The sequence below is a fragment of the Polyergus mexicanus genome, unplaced genomic scaffold (genome assembly GCF_030449975.1).
Source record: "Polyergus mexicanus isolate NDT 795.1 unplaced genomic scaffold, iyPolMexi1.0 SCAF_15, whole genome shotgun sequence".
Classification (NCBI taxonomy): domain Eukaryota; kingdom Metazoa; phylum Arthropoda; class Insecta; order Hymenoptera; family Formicidae; genus Polyergus; species Polyergus mexicanus.
This window is the reverse complement of record NW_027223335.1, coordinates 3,525,991-3,547,037: the sequence shown is the minus strand read 5'-3', so window position 1 is coordinate 3,547,037 and position 21,047 is coordinate 3,525,991. Positions and strand designations below refer to the sequence as shown.

General features: G+C 33.0%; 1 protein-coding gene across 1 annotated transcript in view; it reads left to right on the top strand.

Annotated features, from left to right (window-relative positions):
• The first annotated feature begins 15,742 nt into the window (after window positions 1–15,742).
• The window catches only part of Syt7 (Synaptotagmin 7), a 90,932-nt gene continuing 85,627 nt past the window's right edge, over window positions 15,743–21,047 (top strand). The window contains 4 exon segments of the mRNA XM_070307868.1: window positions 15,743–15,850; window positions 15,852–15,902; window positions 15,904–15,960; window positions 18,564–18,671. Coding sequence (XP_070163969.1) covers window positions 15,758–15,850; window positions 15,852–15,902; window positions 15,904–15,960; window positions 18,564–18,671 — 309 coding nt within the window. The 5' untranslated portion in view covers window positions 15,743–15,757.

Sequence of the window (21,047 nt, the reverse complement as noted above, 5' to 3'; positions counted from 1 at the left end):
TTTTGCCGCGAACGATTGGACAAGATAAGCATAATATAAGCCTTCATCCCTTTCAGGATATAATTTTGCTCATAACACCATCATCCTATCCTATTTCATCATAGGTGAAACTTCTTCGTATTGTATTACGCGTACTTATGTCACAAGCGGGCAAACTTGGTCCCATCCAATTTACATTATGTAAGTTTCGTTGCCGCGAGATCGTTCGTTGAGTTTGCGAACCTTGGTCGTCGGGGAGAGAACTACCCTCAAGTTACTCGTCGACCTTCGTGATGGCATAGGAGAGACGAGAAGACACCCCGATCGGTCGTTTCGCATCGTGTCATCTCTCCTCTTCTCAATCCGCAGGGAAATCCGTCAGCCAGTCGACTTGGATTCTAATGATTGATACCGCGGTCCCCATCGGGAAGCGCATCGGGAAGCACGAGTCGGTAAAGTTACATCGGTCGTGCTCGTTCGCAAAAAGACACATTTACGGAGACATTTTTCGCTCTCGTCGCGAATTGAATCTATCGCGATTGATCGTCGATCGCGATCGTAAAAAAGCTTTCGTCCAAGGAGGTTTTCCCGTCGAGGATACGAGTCGTAAATTATGTAACGCCGCGCGTGGGATTTACAAAATTTTCATTAGCATAAATTGAATATTCACTGCGCCCGCGGTGATTTATATCCATGGGTCGCTATCACGTGTACCGTTACATCCTTTGACCCGATTTTCGCGGATAAAATTTTCACGTTGGTCTTGATTTTTCCCCTCCCTTTCTTTCCGCCCATCAGAATTATCGCCGAGATTCGTGGAAATTCCGAAGCTTCGGTGGACATTAATTGAAATTTAACAACGGATTAGGTAATCACGCGTTCGTGCAAACGGTCAGTTCAATAATCGATAATAATCCGTCAGTGTATCATGGGAGTTACATTGCAATCACCAAAATGGGGAATCTATATTTGATTCTATGTACAGAGAGCTCAGGATCCGTATATTTCCTTTCGCATCTTTCTCTGCGGATTTCTTTTATCAATTCGAGATGTTGTGTTTTCTCTTGATAAAAACAACGTAGCATTATATTTGCTTTCGTGTTACAAATAATTAATAAAGATTGCGAACATCAACAAGAAATTTTTCGTCCATTTTTTAGCGTTATTTATTTTCTCACAACTTTATTGTAATTAAACGATTCGTTTAATTGTACATTAAAATGTAATGTTTTTATGAGAAAGGCTTGTTAAACAAAAAAGAGAAAAAGAGGAAAAGATATTATGATATTAATATAAAAATATATCATATGTATTAATTAATTATAATATATAATTATTAAAATTACACGAGTATCTTTTTTAATATATATATACGGTGTCATTAATTCTTTAAAATCAAGATTTTTTGCTTCATTTTCTCTTCATTATTTTTAATTTCGATTTTCACAATTTTAATTTTTTAGACTGTCGGTTCTTTTGCATCCGCTATTATCAATAACGAAAAAAATTAAAATAATTGTTTCATTGCGAAATCCTGTAATGAATCGCTTTTAATACAAGTGATACCTGGAGAATTTTAAATAATAAATTAACCAATAATAAATTAATTGAGAATATTTGAATTCGAAGATCGATCGACTCGCTTGCTTGAATACGACTAATATTTCATATTCAAAAAGAACTCGCGCGCTATTCGTACCGAGGCGAGTGAAATGTAAATGTGACGTAGCGCACATGTTTGATATCGCATCGGTGCTAGATGGTATTGTTGATTCACTCATCGTAAGGGTCAAATATTATCGATCGTCCTATTGCGACAGTCAGCGCCAATGCAGCGATGTTAACAAACCCGCTAACAAATTTTACAAACTAATTGCATAATAGAAAATAGTATAGATATAGGAAGGAATTTCTTAAAATCCAATATTATATATTTATGTGTAATTGTTTATCAATTTTAAGACATAATGTATATTAAAATTATACATATGTTATAACTTCTATTAAGATATAAGAAACGTATTTACACTATAAAAGTTATTTTAATAAATTTCATGTAAATAACATAACACGCATATGTTTTTGGAAACGTAATGAATTTACGTATAAATTTAATTGAAAAATTAAAACTGAAACTTGCATATATATATATATGATACATGTGGAAATATCCAATAATTTTAAATAAAATAAACAGATAAATTTTATATACATTCGTTATTTGTCTTTCTAAAAAGGTTAAAAAAATATTTTAATAGTTTATTGAACTATTTATGAAATGAAAATATTATTTTTCTGATATATAGGATTTTGCACGCTTTATATATTAAATTGTTATAAGAGTGTTTCAAATTAATTACAGTCAGTAAATGTCAAATTTGTTAAAATCAAGCGAATGATCATTGACGCGAATGAGAGATCGCTTTAATATCCGACAATATTATATTTATTAATTGAAAATGTCATGATTTCTCGCATTTTCATGAAAAGATACGATGGTATTGCTATATGCAAACGCTTTAATAATTATACGTGCAGATTTTGTAATCAATTTAACAGACACACAATTCGGTAAATTTTTTTTTTTTTTTCATTCACGCAACGAAATAATCGCATTTTCTCTATAATTTTTGTATATTCAATATATATAAATTCAAATTTTAGAATGCTCTGTTACGTTATGATTTTTTATCGAAATTTGAGATTAAAATTGTTTTTTTCAAAAGTATTTTAATATGCTGCAATTATAACGCGCATGTAAATGAGCGAAACAATAAATTAGAAAACAAATTGTATCGCTATTGCAAATATAGGCAAATAATTAATTTTACAAATAATAAATTAACAAAATTAAATTACTCGCTCCATGATTACTTCGCCATTGGCTGACATTTTCGGGTCTTCTTCTCTCTTATGTATATGTGTATGTGTTGTTTGTCCTTTACCACTCTTTCGTTGATGTTTACGTGAGACGTACTCCTAAAACAGTTCATTACAATCGCGTGCGCAGTAATCACTAGAATACGACGATCGCATAGCGCTTTACATAGCATTCCGACGTTAATTACGCACTTTACATTACGACGGAATTGTACGACGGAGTCGCACGATCTGTTTAGCATTGTAAAATCGCGGGATTAAATTTGTTAAACAAGACCATCTCCGTCGCTAACGAATAGTGTACGCATTGTATTCTATCTCTCGTTAGAAATGAATAAATATACACGATCCGCGTGATAGTTTTCGATCGAATAAATGACATAAAATACGCATTTCAACAAATTATTAAAGCACGAACGGATCACGATTCGAGAGATAATACGATATAGAAGGATTGTCTCGAGTCGTTACTTCTCCCTCCCTTCACCCCCCTCATTCAATCGGAAGAATTCGATGACGTATAGCACGTTATTATTTACATACCGTTTTTATTAAAGCAACGACTTATTATTTAATTATGTTATATATTCGAATTTGATTTCTCGTAATGAGATTAACAAGAATATTAAAACTTTTGATCTTTAAAAGAAGTTTAATGTGAGGATTAAAAGATTGATAAGATTTTTGTGATTGAATATTAGAAAATTTATTATGAGAAAATTTTGTAATTAGTTAAAGTAAAATTGAAATTAAACTATTGAATCACATACGGACAATCTTATCGAATATTTGTCTTCATTGCTTATCAAACATTTAAGAAGTTTTTAAATTGCCGAATAAAAAAAATCTGACGTCAAAATATATTCAAAATAGTTAAAATTGATATGATGATATAATATGATTGTTCAAAATACACAATATTAATGTGGCCGTTATAGAGTAGATGCAGAGAATTAATTGCAATCTTTTTGCACGTGTAATAGACTCAATATTTCATGATAAAGATTTATTAATTTTAATTTTTACAATATAAATTTTTCGCTAGTTGAAAGTTCCAACAATATATTTAATTTTGAACGGAATAAAATTTTTCCACACGACACGTTATTTGTCATATATTTGATTTTTATAATTACAATCTCAAATTTCTCCAATTTTTTTGTCAAGTTAGAATGAGATCGAAATCATAAAAGGCTTACGAGAAATGATTATTATTTTTCCTTGATTCTTTTGTTGAAAATATCGATCAATTTATCAAGATGTTCTGAAAAAGTGTTGCGGATCTTCGAGTTTTCCACGTCATGTTCATAATGTTATGTTTATTCCCGGCGACTTATACTCACATGAGCCAACGGTCGCGTTGACAGCGACAAGAACGTACGGTTAATGTTATTATCGCACACAACGAAGTAGCAACCTTCGAGCAAAGCGTAGAGCAAAATTGCAACTGCGACCTGCGACAGGGTCGGGCGCGAGCGCCTTGTAAGAGCAATTAAATTATTAGTTTTCAAAGTGCAAGAATGTCAGGCAACATCTGGCTCAAATGCCGCTCTCGTTATGACCCCTTGGTTTCTCAATCCGCCATGTCTGTCGTATTTTCGACGCTTTCATTTTCGCGATAATGATCCAAAGTAAGTAATACGAATGGCAAAATGGTTTCCATTCGGATTCCTTCCAAGAATTGATTCGCTTCCTGTCGTTTCCCCCCCCCCCCCCCCCCCCGTACTTATAACAGCGCTCAATAATCAATGTCTCTAATTCTACGTCAATATAGTTAATGGATTGGAATGGCTCGAAAAGCAGTCTTAAACAAAAGAAAATTATGCCTATTCATAATCTGGAGATTTCTACAATTTTTGATAATTAAGGCGTATTTTTGGTAATTAAGATGAATGTTTAAGATGCGTGCTAAAAAAAATGACGACAATTACAAAAGTTACAGGAATTAAATTTTGAATATCATTTTTTTTCGATCTTAAAATTCTTTAATCTTCACTATCGTCAATTTTGTTAAGTATATAGAGTTTTATTTCAACGCACGATTAAAATACGTCAAATTGCGAGACTAATTAAATTTTGAAGAATCATTTTATTATTTTTTTTTCCACACATTAGATACATTTTATTGTCGATCTTTTAATTATAATCAAGATTTTGGAATCTCTGCATATGAAAGCAACGTACATGTAGGTCAAAGTTGATTGACATATTGAGTTCTTTAATATATTTCTACGACAGAAGAATAAATATTATTATTCACGTATTGTGTTTCGTGTTACGACAAAAAAAAATCTAGCCTGTCGAAGTTTTGATATTCTGAATGTATAACACCGTTCAGTGTCACATATGTCAGTAGTCACATAATTGAATAAACGAGCGAGACTTGTAACTCGCGAAAAAATATTGAATATTGATTCTTATTTGTAAAGCAAATTAGCAAAAATAATACAAAGAGACGATTGTACGCGTGGAGAGATCTTTTGCAAAAGATTTGTTGTGATTAGTCATTTATATATTCCGCGGAGGACGACAAATTTTAGCGTCCTTAGAAGATTAGTTATTAACAATTTTAAACCGACGCGCTGGGTACAAATCACTTACTGTGAAAGTAATTCTCAATTTTAAAAGATTTAAATTTTAATAAGAAAAATAAGATGTTGAAATGTAGTCTGCGAATCTTTCACGATAATGGAATCTTAACTAAACATTAATTTCTTAATAATTTTCTGATGATTTAAATTGACAATCCAATTTAAGTTAACATAATTTTTTTAACTTAGATTTTATAATTATTATTACTCTTGTCAGAAAGATTGTTAAGTTTACGGATTAAATATCCCATTCTTCTTTTTTTCGCGTCGATCAAAGTAGATTACTGAATTCTTTTTGTCACACAAAGGTCACAATCTGTACAGAGAATATTATCTCTCGATAGATACCTTTCGTCGTCGACATACCAAGTGTCTCATTTTTTTTTACTTAGTAAATCCTCTCAGACTCGCCGCATAAAGCCGATATAACGAAAGTTGGCGGTCTGGTAGCGCATTGTGTAGAAGCCTGACCCATCAACACAGGTCGCGTGTGTCCACGTGGCGTAACTTACGGCAAACTCGGCGATGATACGATATGAGAGCACGCCGAGATTGCTAGCGGAAAGTGCCAGGCCGACCAAGTGCTGCTCGACAGCTGATGGAGACTCTGGTTCGCCTTTGGAACCAGAGTCACCGTGCGGTTCATCGATCATTCTATATTTTCGAAATTACGCATTATTCGATATGTCAATGCTGGCGTGTATAATTCACCCCGACCTCAGGACGGTTATAATAAAATATTCCTTTCTTTCTCTCAAACGTTCTTTTCTCGTTTTATGTCAAGACTCTTGAAACTTGTCTCAATTATGTACGAACTGATCCATCGGATAAACATTCTGGTTAGATTGAGGACGGATGGATGGATATATGCGAAATGTAACAGAATCGTTATAATTTCTCAAAGGAAATATAAGACGGATACTACGTAATGTAAATGAAAAGATCGAGAAAACCATCTTGATTAATTAATATTCAGAATAATGATAAATGAACTAATCAAAGTGATCGAGTAATGCAACTCGGCCATAGGAAACTTGCTTCAACGTTAATGTATATTTATGAGAAGTTGATTAATTCAATATTTAATAATAAGGAAGAGTAACGTTTATGGAAAAAATGATGTCTGAAAAAATATAGAAAAACGGGAGTGAAGGGGAATCAGTTTGAATATTATCGTCCGCGAATATTGGACCGATAAAATTTTCTGGCAAGTTGTGGATGTGTCATGGTAAGAAAACTATTCGGCGCAATCTCGAGGATCTAAATCAAGATGTTTTGCGCGGTAAATAAACGAATCACGAGCATAGGGCTATTGTTCTATTAGTTCCCCGATTTTTTGCCGTATTTTCTAATATAGCGGGCTCTTCGATCGCGAGTGTAATTTAGCTTGCCATCAACGTGATTTCTCTTACCGTGTATAAGTCTGGCCAATTTATGTTCCCTGTGCAGGACCAAGCACCGATTCTTTATTGCGGATCTCTCTCCCCAAAGTACTCGGCAAATTATTATTTAAGATGGGAAGATCGAGATGGAAAATTTGAAAATTTACGAGCGGGAAGTACAGGAAAAATCAACAACATTTTCGTTAAATTGTCGGCTAATAAATTTTCTTTCTAAAGTCGATTGATACGTACTAATTATGGTGATAAAAGATCTGCAATTTAAGTTTTACGGATATGAAAAAAGCTGGACTTATAATCTACGTCCGTTCTTGAAAAAGTCAAAAGCTAATATTCATGAAAATCGAATATAATGAAAAAATATTTATCTCCTTAATACTTTCGCCTTATTTAACCACGGTGAAAAATCCATTTAAAATATTGTTTCACTCTGTTTGTTCTAATCCTAATCCAATTAATTAAGCCATTTACGTGTTTATTCATATAGTTCAATTATTTCGAAACTCGATTAAACAATAAAATACTATTGGTGCGCGAAGTTTGCGCGTTTGTATATCGTATTTTGCATGTAGCCGCGAGAAAATTATTCATCGTTATAATAATATTGTAATATGATAATAAAAGTTCATATATACGATTCCTTTATAATAATAATTAGATTATATAATTGTATAGCGGGGCGTTTACTATATAATATACCGTACATTGCGAGAGAGAGCTTTATGTGGAATACACATAAATACACACAGTTCGCTTTGGAGTTTGCTAATTAATTTCGCGATCAATAGGCGAGATACGTCTTTTGGTAGATCTTTTGATAAATCCTTCGAGGATTGCTAAAAGAGACGCGGAATTTTCCATTGTAAACTTAATTAATGTAGCGTAAATCGTAATAAGAACGATTACGTAAAGATCGCCTGAACTTTTGGCAATTCGACTGAATTTGCAGTCGTCAGATGCACGATATTCAACGGACGTGAACCGAGAATGGGATCTCAAACGAGATACCTCGATGCACACGGAGGGCTTTCCATCGGTTTATACGACGACTCAAAAGAGAGGAGAGTTTTCCCTGCGCCGTCATCCCCTTCGGGAAATCCGTATTTCTTTTTATCGGAGTAACGGAAACGTTTCACTCCGTCCACTACGAACATTTGGAGATTACGTCGGCACAAAGGGAGCTCCTCATTTTCTATTTTTCTTTTTTCTTCTTTGTCGTAAAAGTTTAAGCTTCTTTCGTTAAAATCTCAACGCTTTTCGATCGGTTCCGCGCCTCCTCTCGCGCGAAACTGTGCACATTTATTCTCGGGATGATATAATCACGCGCTTGACCCAATTTCGATTCTTTTCATTTGCAAACGCTGTTCGTCGATTATGAATACCATTTTCTCTAGGCTTAGTCTTGCCTGTCCTCTTCCACTTTCGCTCTCGCCGCGGGGTTTGGTTTGTCATTTGCTCTTCAGCCAATGTCCCATCATCGTTATTTATTCATCGTTCGGACAACGTTCGACATGAGGGTCGCTTATAAATATACGCGGACTAATTAAAAGACAAGTGGTTAGGTTTATGATTGTACTTGATTAAACTCTGGATTCTTTTATACTATGAATCAGACGTTACGTTGTTTACAGACATATCAATTTCTGTGACGACTTTGAACTCGCGCGATGAGAAAGAAATGCTAAAACGCGAAACATATGCATTCTGTTGAATAATAATGTAATATTTTATATATAAGAAAATATGTGTATTTTTATCTGTGGACGAATACATTATCCGTTGTCGATGAAATTGGATTAAAATGTAAAGGGCTTTATATACATGTATATAAAGATTACGAAACAAAATAAACGTCTTATTTGATATAATTACATTTTCAATAATTATTATAAATTAATGCAAGTTTCGAATATACAATCGAAAGATCTTCGATAAAAATACTTGATTATTATAATACAATACTTGCGTCATTCACGTTATTAATCGAATACATCGTTATTTGGAAAAGAATTTCTTTCTATCTCGTAAAACTTTCTTTCGACGAGAGCTGTTATACTTTCCGTAATAATTTCTTATTCCTTGATATATCGAGCGTGTATCTGTTCCGCTAGTAACAGGATCGGTTCCGTCAGTTTTTCGCAACGCGATAAGTTTACGCGGGACTTATCGCTCAGCCGGATTTGCAATGACGTATGCGCTTCACCGTGTAACGATCGTCGTGAATCCCGGTGAAGAATTTGCAATTCGGGAAATGGAAATCAGACGTTTGATCAGTGATATCGAATTTCTCGCAATATGTATTATATCCATTACAATCGTCTCCCGGTATATTGTACGTGTATACATATACAGGGTGTCCCATTTTAATCTCCTCAGGCAAATATCTCAAGAACCAAGCCCGGAAGAGAAAAATGTTTCAGACAAAAGTTGTTTGGTTTCGAGGGGGCCATAAGATGGTGACAATGATTTGGTCTTGGAAAATCATTTGAAGGTCATGTGAAGGTCAACTTTAAAATCTTAAATGGAAATCCCCATTTGTTATTTAGTATTCTTGTAGCTGATATCGAGAGCTTTCCAAAACACTATAATAAAGTATTTTGTTATTAAGTACTTTTTGAGTTATTTTATATTTTAATCTGACATATTTTGATATAAAAAATTAAATATCTCGTAAAATATTTAGTTTTCGATAATCTTATAATCGTAATACTTCTATGTACAGAATAATGAGACAAATCAATTAGTATAAAAAAAAAAAAATTGTTTTTGAGAAAATTATTTACAATGTATATTTTTAAACAATCATTTGTTTTTTTTTTGGCACTAATTAATTTGTCTTATTATTCTGTACATAGAAGTATTACGGTAAAATTATCGAGAACTGAATATTTTACGAAATATTTTATTTTTTATATCAAAATATGTCAGATTAAAATATAAAATAACTCAAAAAGTACTTAATGAAAATATATTTTATTATAGTGTTTTGGAAAGCTCTCGATGTCAGCTACAAGAATACTAAATAAAAAATGGGGGTTTCCATTTAAGATTTTAAAGTTGACCTTTACATGATCTTCAAATGATTTTCCAAGGTCAAATCATTGTCACCATCTTATGGCCCCCTCGAAACCGAACAATTTTTGTCCGAAACATTTTTCTCTTCCGGGCTTGGTTTTTGAGATATTTGCCTGAGGAGATTAAAATGGGACACCCTGTATATGTACGCGATTTTGGAATCGGGGGGAGCACAATGCGCTGAAATTCCCTCCTCCTTTAACTGCATATCGGCTTTAAATGACACCAGCTGCTCTATAATATATGTATGATTTTCGGTATAGGGGGAAATGCGGATGGTAGTCCTCTCGGTGTAATTAACCTACTCCGTACAAGCAACGATGAAGCTGTGCCATTACATATGACGTGTTTACAGTTGTAATATCCCGACACGATATACGTATATATTTATCGAGATATTAAATAATTCAGTGCTTCGCGTTATATCGAAGACAGGCGCGCGCGTTTAATTATCGATACAATGGCGAATTAGGGGCAAATTTTTCGTTTCGCGATTGACGGAGAGAGAAGATTTTATCCGCAAAACCTCGCAAGTAACAAAATATGCCGTGGACGGAACGAGTTTGTGCGGGAAAGGCGCGCATTGCGCGCGCCGCTATTTCACCATGTTGCATCTGAAGAGAGAGAAGGAAAGAGAGAGACGATACACTAACAGATCCATCGATCGGAACGAGGTACTCGGCTTTTTAACGACATGTCAATCCTCGAAGCCCGCCCGATAAAAGCGGTTAAATGTCTTCGGTTTGCTCGCGACAGACGATTATAATAGAGCGATGTTTCACTAAAGGATGATCTCCGGTACCTCTCGGAATTTTTTCAAGCAACGACAAGAATTTTCAAAATAAGAATGATATAAGTAACATTTCAGTTAATAACATAATATCAATTTATAATGACACATTAGCGGTAAGAAAATTACACAGATATTTATAACAAGGGAGAAAGAAAAAAAAAGCACTTAGCAATATTTTTTTATATATTCTTTTTCTTTATTATTTTAATCGATTTTGAAAATAATTTATTTTTGTCAATAAATATATGAATGCGATATAAGCGTAAGGATATTATCGCTATGTCAGATTCAAAGGGGAAATTAATGGTACATTAAATTATCTTTACAATTTAGTAAAACGTTTAATTTTTTTTTTTTTTTTTTTTTTTTTTTTTTTTTTTTTTTTTTTGAAGGAAAGAAGAAAGTTTTACAAGCAATTAAGAAAATTCCACAGTTGCTAATCGTAACGAAACGCAAAGAGTAACGGGCATCGCAATAATTTCGCTGAAACGGCAAAGTAGAAAATTTCGATTGAAAGTTTCGAAAACTTTTAATTCTGATATGTCCGTGCAAACATTTTTTCTTCTTCGAAAGAAATGTAATTGATCATTAGTTGTAAAGAAATCGTGTGATAATTTTTTTACATATATTTTACGTAATATTTTTATGTAAATTAGTATCTTATTTTCAAAAATCGAATTATACCTTAAATCTGGGAGAACGTATATATTCTTAGAAAATGACGTATACGTTTTACACAATATTTATTTTTTAAAACATTAGTATCATCATCAACATCAATATCATCAATATTACTATCATCATCAACATCAATATTTGCTAAATTGTCATGCTAATCCTCTTTGAACTGAGAGGATTTGTATACGGAAATTGTTCGTATTGATTAATGGGATGGATAATATATTTTTTTCTATCCGATGTCATCAATTCTTTTCTCCGTTTACATATAGTTTAAATAGAGCAGTGTGGAGTATATTTTAACGCGTAAATATTGCAAAAATGAAACAAATTTATATAAATGCAATGAAATACATTCTTTTTCTCGCGCTCTGAGAGTATATACTTATTTTTTAGTTGTAGAAATCTCTTTGGCTACAAAGAAAAATGCATAAAACGATGTGATAACAGGGAATTAAAGAATCGAAAAGGAAAGAGTTAAATGAATTCATTGAAGATGTTTATAAGTGAAATAAACATTTGTTTATAATTGTAAAAGATTAAATAAACGTCTTCAACATTATTTAATCTTTTATCGCACTTACAGAGCGACGAAATGCGTCTGTGCGCGTATGCATAAATTTGACGTGTATTTATTTATCATAAATATGCATATAATGTATGCTATTATGGAATTTAGTTGTACAAATAATATTCTCAAAATTACTATTATTATATTATTGGTGTTATCTCTTGCTCTTCTCATGCATCGGAAAATTAAAACCGTGCTAAAATATAGACGTTGCATCCTAAGTCGATAATTTTATTATTAAAACAAATTATTTTTCGATTATACATTATAACGCAATTGCATATTTCTTGTGATTGTTTGTCTTCGCTGTTATCGAGTTTTATTACGATGAATTATGCATGGAAAGCTTTTTTAATCGTGTAACTTTGATGTAAGAATAAATCTCTGTCGATAACTATTTCTCGTAGAATAAATGAATCAAAGTAATACGCTTTCTTTAAGGGTTGCAAGGTGGCGGTATGTCCCTACCGTATGTTGAATAAAAAACATTGAAGGTTTATCTAGACTGATTTGTGCTATATAAACAGAGAAATAATTTGTTGCATTAAATATAAAATTGTGATAAACACTTTCGACGAGAAATTGAATAATTTTAGAATTTAATCTCTCTTGTATGAATAAAAATTATTGATTGTAATATTAGAATCGTCGATAAGCATGGTTGATATAATTGTATCTTTTAATTAATTCTTTAAAAGAATTTTTAATTAATTTTTATTTAGAGATGAAGATTTACAAAGAAATACTCGAGCTCTTCGTTCAGATATTTATTCTTACCTCTTATAATGGGAAAATTATTCTTTAATGTAAATGCCCACACTTTCGATTTTTTTTCCGAAATCAACAATTATCCTTTTTACCAAAATTATAAAAAGAAAAAGATTTTTCATAGTAAAACGAATAACAAATATAGCATTACATTTACATATTTTTTAGAAGAAAGTTTAAAAGTTGATTTCTTATGATGCCGTTTGTTTTTCTCCATTTCTTATGACGTTACTCGATTACGTTAGGAAAAAAATCGGCTACAAATCTCTTTCTCTCTCTCTCTCTCTCTCTCTTTTTCTCTATCAAAAAAATCTATTTCTAAATTATTATCTAATGGATGTGAAAAAAATTGTGTAGATGTGCGGATAATGTGTGTTTATGTGTATTTTTATTTTTTATATGTTTGCATATAAAATTATATATATGTATATATATATGTAGTTGTAATTTTACACACGGACACGCATATATACAAAACTATATACATGAAATCATCGACACATGTCGAGTTATTGATGGTACTGTAATGTCACACCGAATAGTATGGTGTACGTTTACACCATTACACCATTTTACTATTATTCAGTGAAATCAGAGTATCATCGATCACTCAATCATTGTATGGTCACACATGGATACGTTCAAATTTGATTGATAATCCATTCCATTTCGTGACTGTTTGCTTTAACTTTTAATATTTTACTTCTTTCTCAACCGTAATTTTAGTCCGCAATTTTTATTTATAATCTTAATGCCATTTTCACGAAATCGGACAGAGTCATCGCGCTAAATCGTCCAATTTTCATTTCATGAAAAGTCTCAACTATGCTCGTTTTGTTTTGCGTTAGCTCGCTATACCCACACTCGACGATTGAGATTGAGCGCGAAATCAATTTAATCGAGTTGCGGATTATCGATTCAATCTGCCATAAAAAGTCAGTTATCAGTTTTATCGTGTCACGCGTACTGCGTATTTCTCATGGCTATCACTAAAAGTATAATCTCATATAATCGATTTTCCGATGTCAGATATATGATTCGCAATGAAACAGATAATATATTAGTCACATTTATATTATCGCGCTTACCGCAATATAAATGACGCGACAAATACGCGCAACACGTTTCATTTTACTAAAATTAACAATATAAATGATTATATTAGTTATTCGCGTGACTTTATACGCGACACACGTGAAGAGATCTAATTATTAGCATAAATTAATTCGAATAATATAATTAAAATTTCTTTCGTTGATCCACAGGATGTCCCCAATTTAAATGGCAAAACTTCAGGAGCGTGTAGGGGATCGAAAAGTTAAGATAGAAAGTCCTTTAGAGATTTGCTCGTTTTTGCTCCATTTTCGAAAAGAATCACAAAAAAAGAAACAAAATAAGTTTTCGTTTTTTTACTTATTTATTTACATTTTATTTATATTATCATCTATTTAATGCAGATATTGTTCAAATTGTTGTTCTCTTGTAGCAATGCAAGCATTACATCTAGCACTGATCTCATTAATTGCAGCTAGACATTGTTCTAATCATATTTGGTGCACCGAATCTACGATTCGGTCTTTTAATTGCTCTCTTAAATTGATTGGCACCGTAAAGGATAACATCAAGTGTTTATATATGTGCAAAAACGAGCAAACCTCTAAAGGACTTCTTGTCTTAGTTCTTCAGTCCCCCGCTCTTGAAGTTTTGTCATTTAAATTGGGGACACCCTATATATATATATATATATATGTGAATTATAATTATAATAAGGATGCAAATTTTTTGAAAACGCTAATGATATTTTGTACGACAATAATCTATTTTTATATGCAAATTTGAGATGATGAGATTTTATAACAATTAAGGAAATTATTAAGAAAGAGAAGAAGCGAGAAGCTCGTTTTTCAGATAAAAAGAATTAATTATATTAGTATTATTATTTTTATTATTACTATTACCAAAAAATAGTAACGAAATGATGTATAGAATATTGGAATTTACCAGAATTACCGTCATTATATTTGATTGCGCGAGAGAAAAACCAATACTAATTTCTCAATTATATTTTAGCGATGTAATTTGCAGTCGGTCGTCAAATTACATTGAGGGAAATCGGGAAATGAAATAAATTGCAGAAAATAAAATAATAAACTTTAAATAGCTTATATACGAACAAATCTCGTGCACACGTGACATGCTGCTACTTTACCGCAGTGAAGACCGTAGCACCCCGAGTTTTAGTTGACGATTTTTCGTCACGCTATACTTCTTCCACACGTTTGACGATAATTTATTATATCACATCACTCGTATTACTAATGATGTTGGTGTTAAACTGTTCGTCGAGCAAAATGACTCAGGAATGCGACCCTTACCCTTCAAAAAGAGTAGGCGATTTAAACTTTACTCTTTATAATGTAAAAATTATTGCAATCCTCTCTCGATATATAAATTAATGCCATCATTTATCTTGACATAAATTGGCAACATAATAAACGATTGATAGAATTTTTATGAAAGAAGAGTTTGCATTAAATTTGCAAATTGATCAAAGAAGAGAGAGAAATACTCGCAAATATTCAGAAGCGACTAATTCTGTTATATCTTGTACGTTTCTTAGCAAAGACGCAATTTTGAAATCTGTCAACATTCTTCCTCTTTCAAATCTATTTTTCTCTATTCGCAGATTTGTCGGAGAAAAAAAAAATGCCTTGTAAACTTTATAAGTTACTGATTTTATTAAACCCGTTATATATTTTTGGGAGTATTTTGAATTTTGACAATTTCCTCCATGTTTCAAATCCATTTGATTCAGCGTTGATACGTTTTGGCTAGATCTTCATTAGCATATGGCTGGATTAGCATATGGGGTACGCAAAGGTAGTAATCATGTAATTGGCTTTTCGATAGTAAGCGGGAACGGGTAGGAGAGGGAAGGGGATGAAATTCGCGCAGAGGTTGGCGCGGGTCACGGAATAACGCACTGGGGCAACAATTGGTAGCCCGGTGGTGGCCCCCGAAGATGCGCGAGAATTTCCGGAGAGGACCGAGGCCGTTCTCGAGTAAGTCGCGATTCACTCGCGGCATTCGGCGAGCGGCAGACGAGAAACACCGGTCGCGAGGCGAACGAGGACGTAGAGGTCGGGAGGGTGAGGGGTACGCCTGAAAGGGTGCGGAAAGTGGGGCAGACGGGGAAAGGGAAATTGGGTGAGGGCGAACGCGGAGGTGAGATAGCGTGGAGATAGACATCATCGAGCGATGGTGAAGAGCATTTCGCACTCTACTTTGTTGTTTGAAGACGGCATTTTTTTTTAACACCCCGTGGGGATGCGCTATCGGTGCGCGATAAGTGCTGACATCTGCGTGCCACCCTCGGCGTATATTGGGGTTTCTCTCTCGGCGCGAGATGCAGGTCGCCGTGACGTTTTTCCGCCGCCGTCGAAATGTATATATTTTTTTGTGTGGGTATGTTTGTGTATACGTGTTTGCGTGTATGATGTGCCTATGGGTGTCGCGCAGATTCCGCGTGCGCGAATGATATTACTTTCGCGATTGTAGCTGTCATTCAACCGTGATAGCGATTGATGAACACGCGTGAATTACTCTTCTCCGTTCGATAAACCGTGCTTGTCGGAAATGAAACGGAGCGAGTTAATCATGTCGTTAGATTGCACGCCGTCGCTGCTTCCGCAACTATGATGGAAACCGGGGTTGATTTTTTTTTCACAGCAGTAAATGTTGGGCGCGAAACGCGGGTGCTCCTATCGGCGGCGCATTTTAATTGGCTCGTAAAATCTCATTCCTGGCGGTTCGCCAATAATCAGCGGCGGAAAGGCTAACCGATGAGAAATTTGGCGAAGCAGAGTGCGCTCGAGCAGATGATTGCTATTAGATGCATATTTCTACGCTTTTTATCTTTCATGGAAATAAAGATGCAGAAAAAGAGAGGTAGAGAGAGAGAGAGAGAGAGATGTTGGAAGTTATTATTAATGTTCTTTTTTAATTAATAAATTTAAGATGTTTACAGAATGCTTGGAAATTAGTTTCAACAATCTCTTAATTTTTCCTCTCTTCTTTAGAAGAATAAACAAAATGTTGACATGCATTTTTTTTTTTTTTTTAGGATATATTATGTAATTTTTATTTTCCAATAATTTGATAACTCCAAAACTGATTTATTAACTTAATCGTATTAAACTTATAAAAAAAAAAAAAAATTACATAACGCTCTCTAAATATGACTGATGCGGGCTTAAAAAATTTAATATAAAGCGTAATAAATTTTTAGTAATATTTGAATTCGAAGTAAATAGTGCATCTTCAAACAATCAATGAATCGTGAGATATTTCAACGATCGTAATCTTGGCGATAGAACTTTAATTGGATTGAACCTTAACTTACTCTTATGCATGGCTGAATGCCAGGAATTGTGCTGGAATGATTTACGGAGGGAAAATCTTTCGTTCGCGCTGCACCTTATCCTATATTTTTGTCGATGATTTATTTTTGTTCCTGTAATTATTATCGCATTTTGACGATCCATTAAAAGCAACGAAATGCCTCTGCATTCAGAGTCACAGTCTTTGCGTAAGCGTCATCAAGAATTTGCATTATAATGCACTTTGTCTAATTGATCGTTACCGTAAAGGTAATTTTTACCTTGTCAATTAAATTATGGTATTATAGTTGACAAGATAAAAGGAGAGAAAACGTGCATTTCTATGAATTTTTTATTGCCTTTTATTAATCAATCTACATAAGTATAATCTATTATAGAAAAAAAAAACATGTAGCAAAAACGTTTTCTACTGAACAAGAGCGATGATGAAACACAAGTTTTGCTAAAGTTAGTCTTGAAAATATAACAAATCACTTTTATACGAACTTTTGTAACGTACTTTCGCTAAGCGAGTGTTTCGTACTAAACGAAGCTTAACGTTTACTGCCATCAATGTAATGGCCCATTATGAGAATTAATTTTAACGATCTCATTTAATGTTGAGTTAACCTCAGTAGTGCTCGTTTTTTAGACACAATTAATAGACATATTTTTTATGAGCTGCTATTTATTATCTTTCCGCAATTTAATTTTTTTAAGTTGTCAGAAATATTGGCATCGATACACAGTATAGTATGGGTTTAAATTTGTTCTGAAATATAAGAATTACGATAAATATCGCCGCTGTAACAAATGGGTACGAAACTTTTGTCAATCTATCGAATAACCCATATATTACTTTTCTAACAACTATAAAGATAGTCTCTCAACAATAAAATAGTATCTACCTATATTGTGACATTGCTGATCCTCGTAACTCTTTGTAAACTGGTTTGGAGTTATTATCCGTCTTTTCTAACTTTTCAAAATGTACGACTAAATTATTTGTTTCTTACTCTAATGTTAAATTAGAAAGAAATATTATTATAAAAATTCGTGTTTTCTTGTGTCATTATATTATTCATACAGTGGACAGATTTATTTATTTGTATGTATTTGAAAGTTTAAAAGCATTTTAATTCACTTTAAATGACATTTGAACGAAAACTTTACTAAGGTGGGGGGGAGGTAAAATACGTACTGTAAAAGTTTTCAAATTGCACGAAAAAGTTTCTACGCTAAAAGAATAAATCTCCTTGGTCAACATGTTCTTGTTTAAATCTTAAGAAGATATATGGATTATGTGTCAAAGGGCGCTGCTCGTTTCGGTCGTTAAATGTTATACCGTAAATACATAAATAAATTTCTTGGCGAAATCGCAGAATTTTTAAGGACTTATCTATGTAAGTGAGAACTTTCGCTAACGCGTTTTTAATACCGCAAAAAAAGGAAAGCATGGTGTACATGGGACTCGCGGGGCAATACTTCTCGGAGCTGGATCCGAATTTCAATGACCGGCCAAGAGCAGTCGATCCAGCTGTCCGTGCCCGGAAACTTGTAAGTAACAAATCCGCACCCTGACAGTTTTAAATTTAATCTTAATAACGCCATTTGTCACACAAAAGACATCAATTTCATAGATCTTTTGTACAAATTTTTTTTTTTGCACCGGAAAAGTATATATTTATTTATAAAGCAAATTTTAATGAATTTTAAAGCAACTTTTAATTATTTATTATGTTAATAAAAGTATATACTTTATTTATTTATTGCATTATTGAAAATTTTAAATACCAATTCTTAATAAAAATTTAATTTTCGATCCATTTTAAATCTTGAACATTACAATATCCGATTAATTTAAGTTTTACTTTAAATTATGTATAAGTACACACGAATGATGAAACTCTCATTTCTATATATTGTATTTTCTTTAATCCTCTTTTAAATCCACTGTTTGCACTGATAAATACTTTATTCGCTTGTACGATGTTGGAAACTGTTATTGTCTTAATTCTGACATTTTTCCTTCTCGTTTATCTTTCTGATTTATTATCTTACTAGATAAATATACATACAAAAAATAAGAGAGGAAATATCACATAGAGACATGTTTTTCTCTTTCTTTCAGAAAAGAAAATTTTAACTAAAAATGTGAGAAAAAAAAATAGAGTAAAGTTTATTTCTAAATAAATTTCAGAACGTTATTTGAAATTCATTAGAAGTGTATCTTATTACACAAAATTGGAAGCAAAATTTTCAAGGCGCTTTATCATTTTATATTTCAAAGTGCTACTGTGAAATGTACATTCGTAATGAGTTACGGAACAATAGCGTTTCCTTTCAGTCGGCAATTCTTTGATACTCTTCTTTAATGCATAAATTCAGATAATTTACGATTGAAAACGCAAAGTCACGTATAACTTTAAAACCATGCCAAACGTTTCACGCTGTAATTCACATTAATCCTATTCTCAGTTTTGTATGTTGAGATATTTATCTTAATCCGCCACGGTTCAGTAATTTTAAACAATGTAATGAGATCATCACGTGTTTAATCTCTTTTGCAGTAGCATTTAATATATAATCTTTTTCACTTACGTCAAGTGAACATTTTACTCTTTATATTTCTTTATACCGTTTTACACTTTTTATACATTAAATGTACACTTTAAATGTGCAAATTTTTTTTATTATCTGCTAACTATGATTTTTATATCGTATAAATGAAATTTTAAAATGATATATATTTATATGATTGCGCGTGGAAAAGCGCAATTTTTATAATTAAATTAAAAATTTGCATATTAAATTATAGACTTTTTCTGTCATTTTATTGCAAAAGGAAATATTATATCCTGCCATGACAAGATATAATCAACCATTTATAACATATGACTATATGACGCAATACTGACTTGTATCACTGCGCGATAAGTATCGCGTCAGTACATCCTGTGTAGTTGATCAGTTTTTAACGAACGGAAGAACTGATGGCAGCTGTCGCTCGCATTTAAAATTGTCTGAAAGCCAGTCGTTGATTAATCATCGATGATTGCGCGTCGGAATTTTCTCTGTCCGTAAACTGTAATCGTTCTGTAATCGTTCAGCCGATAATCGTGTTTCAATTCGATGCATGATGTAACAAATTGTAAATGGTACGCGTTTGCGATGAGAAACTATTTTGCATTCTAAAGTGCACTTTGTCGCGTTCGCTCACAAAACACGCTTGGAGAGAGCCATGTTAATGAGTCCGGACTCATCTTGTATTATTATTGTAGACCTTCTCCATGATCGTTCGTTAACGTTCCTAACGCAAGCAGCTGGTTTATATCGTTGTGAATTTAATTGCCATTGCGTGTAGTCGGAAAAATAACTGGTAGATAATTTTGAGAATTAGTATTTTATTAACATATTCTCTGGAAAGGTGAAGAGAAGGAAATAGGATTTGATCGACGCGAGGATCGCACATCTATGGAAATGCGTTAACGGTTCAAGGAGAGTCATGATGTACGTTCTGAAAGCTAAAATATAAGGGGGCGACTTCTTTTACACGACAGTTTAGCCGGAACATTATCGGAAATAATGCGTTAAAATTAAAGACATACGTGATGCACGAATACAAGTGTTGGAAGGTGTCTGGGAAAAAAATCTCTATCATTTATTAAGTTGATGCGAAAGATTTGCATTAAACAAAACGATATTATATACAGGTTGTGTTCCGCTTTTCGCGTCAATTTAATAACAATGTGTAAATTTTACGTATAATTATAACTGTTGAGAAAACTGCAGACTCTAAAATCTTAGGGAGAGAAAATCTCATATTGTGATATAGGGAGCAGAGAGAGAGAGAGAGAGAGAGAGAGAGAGAGAGAGAGAAGAGAGAAGAGAGGGAGTCATTTATATTTCAGAAAAAATTATTTAAAAAGATTT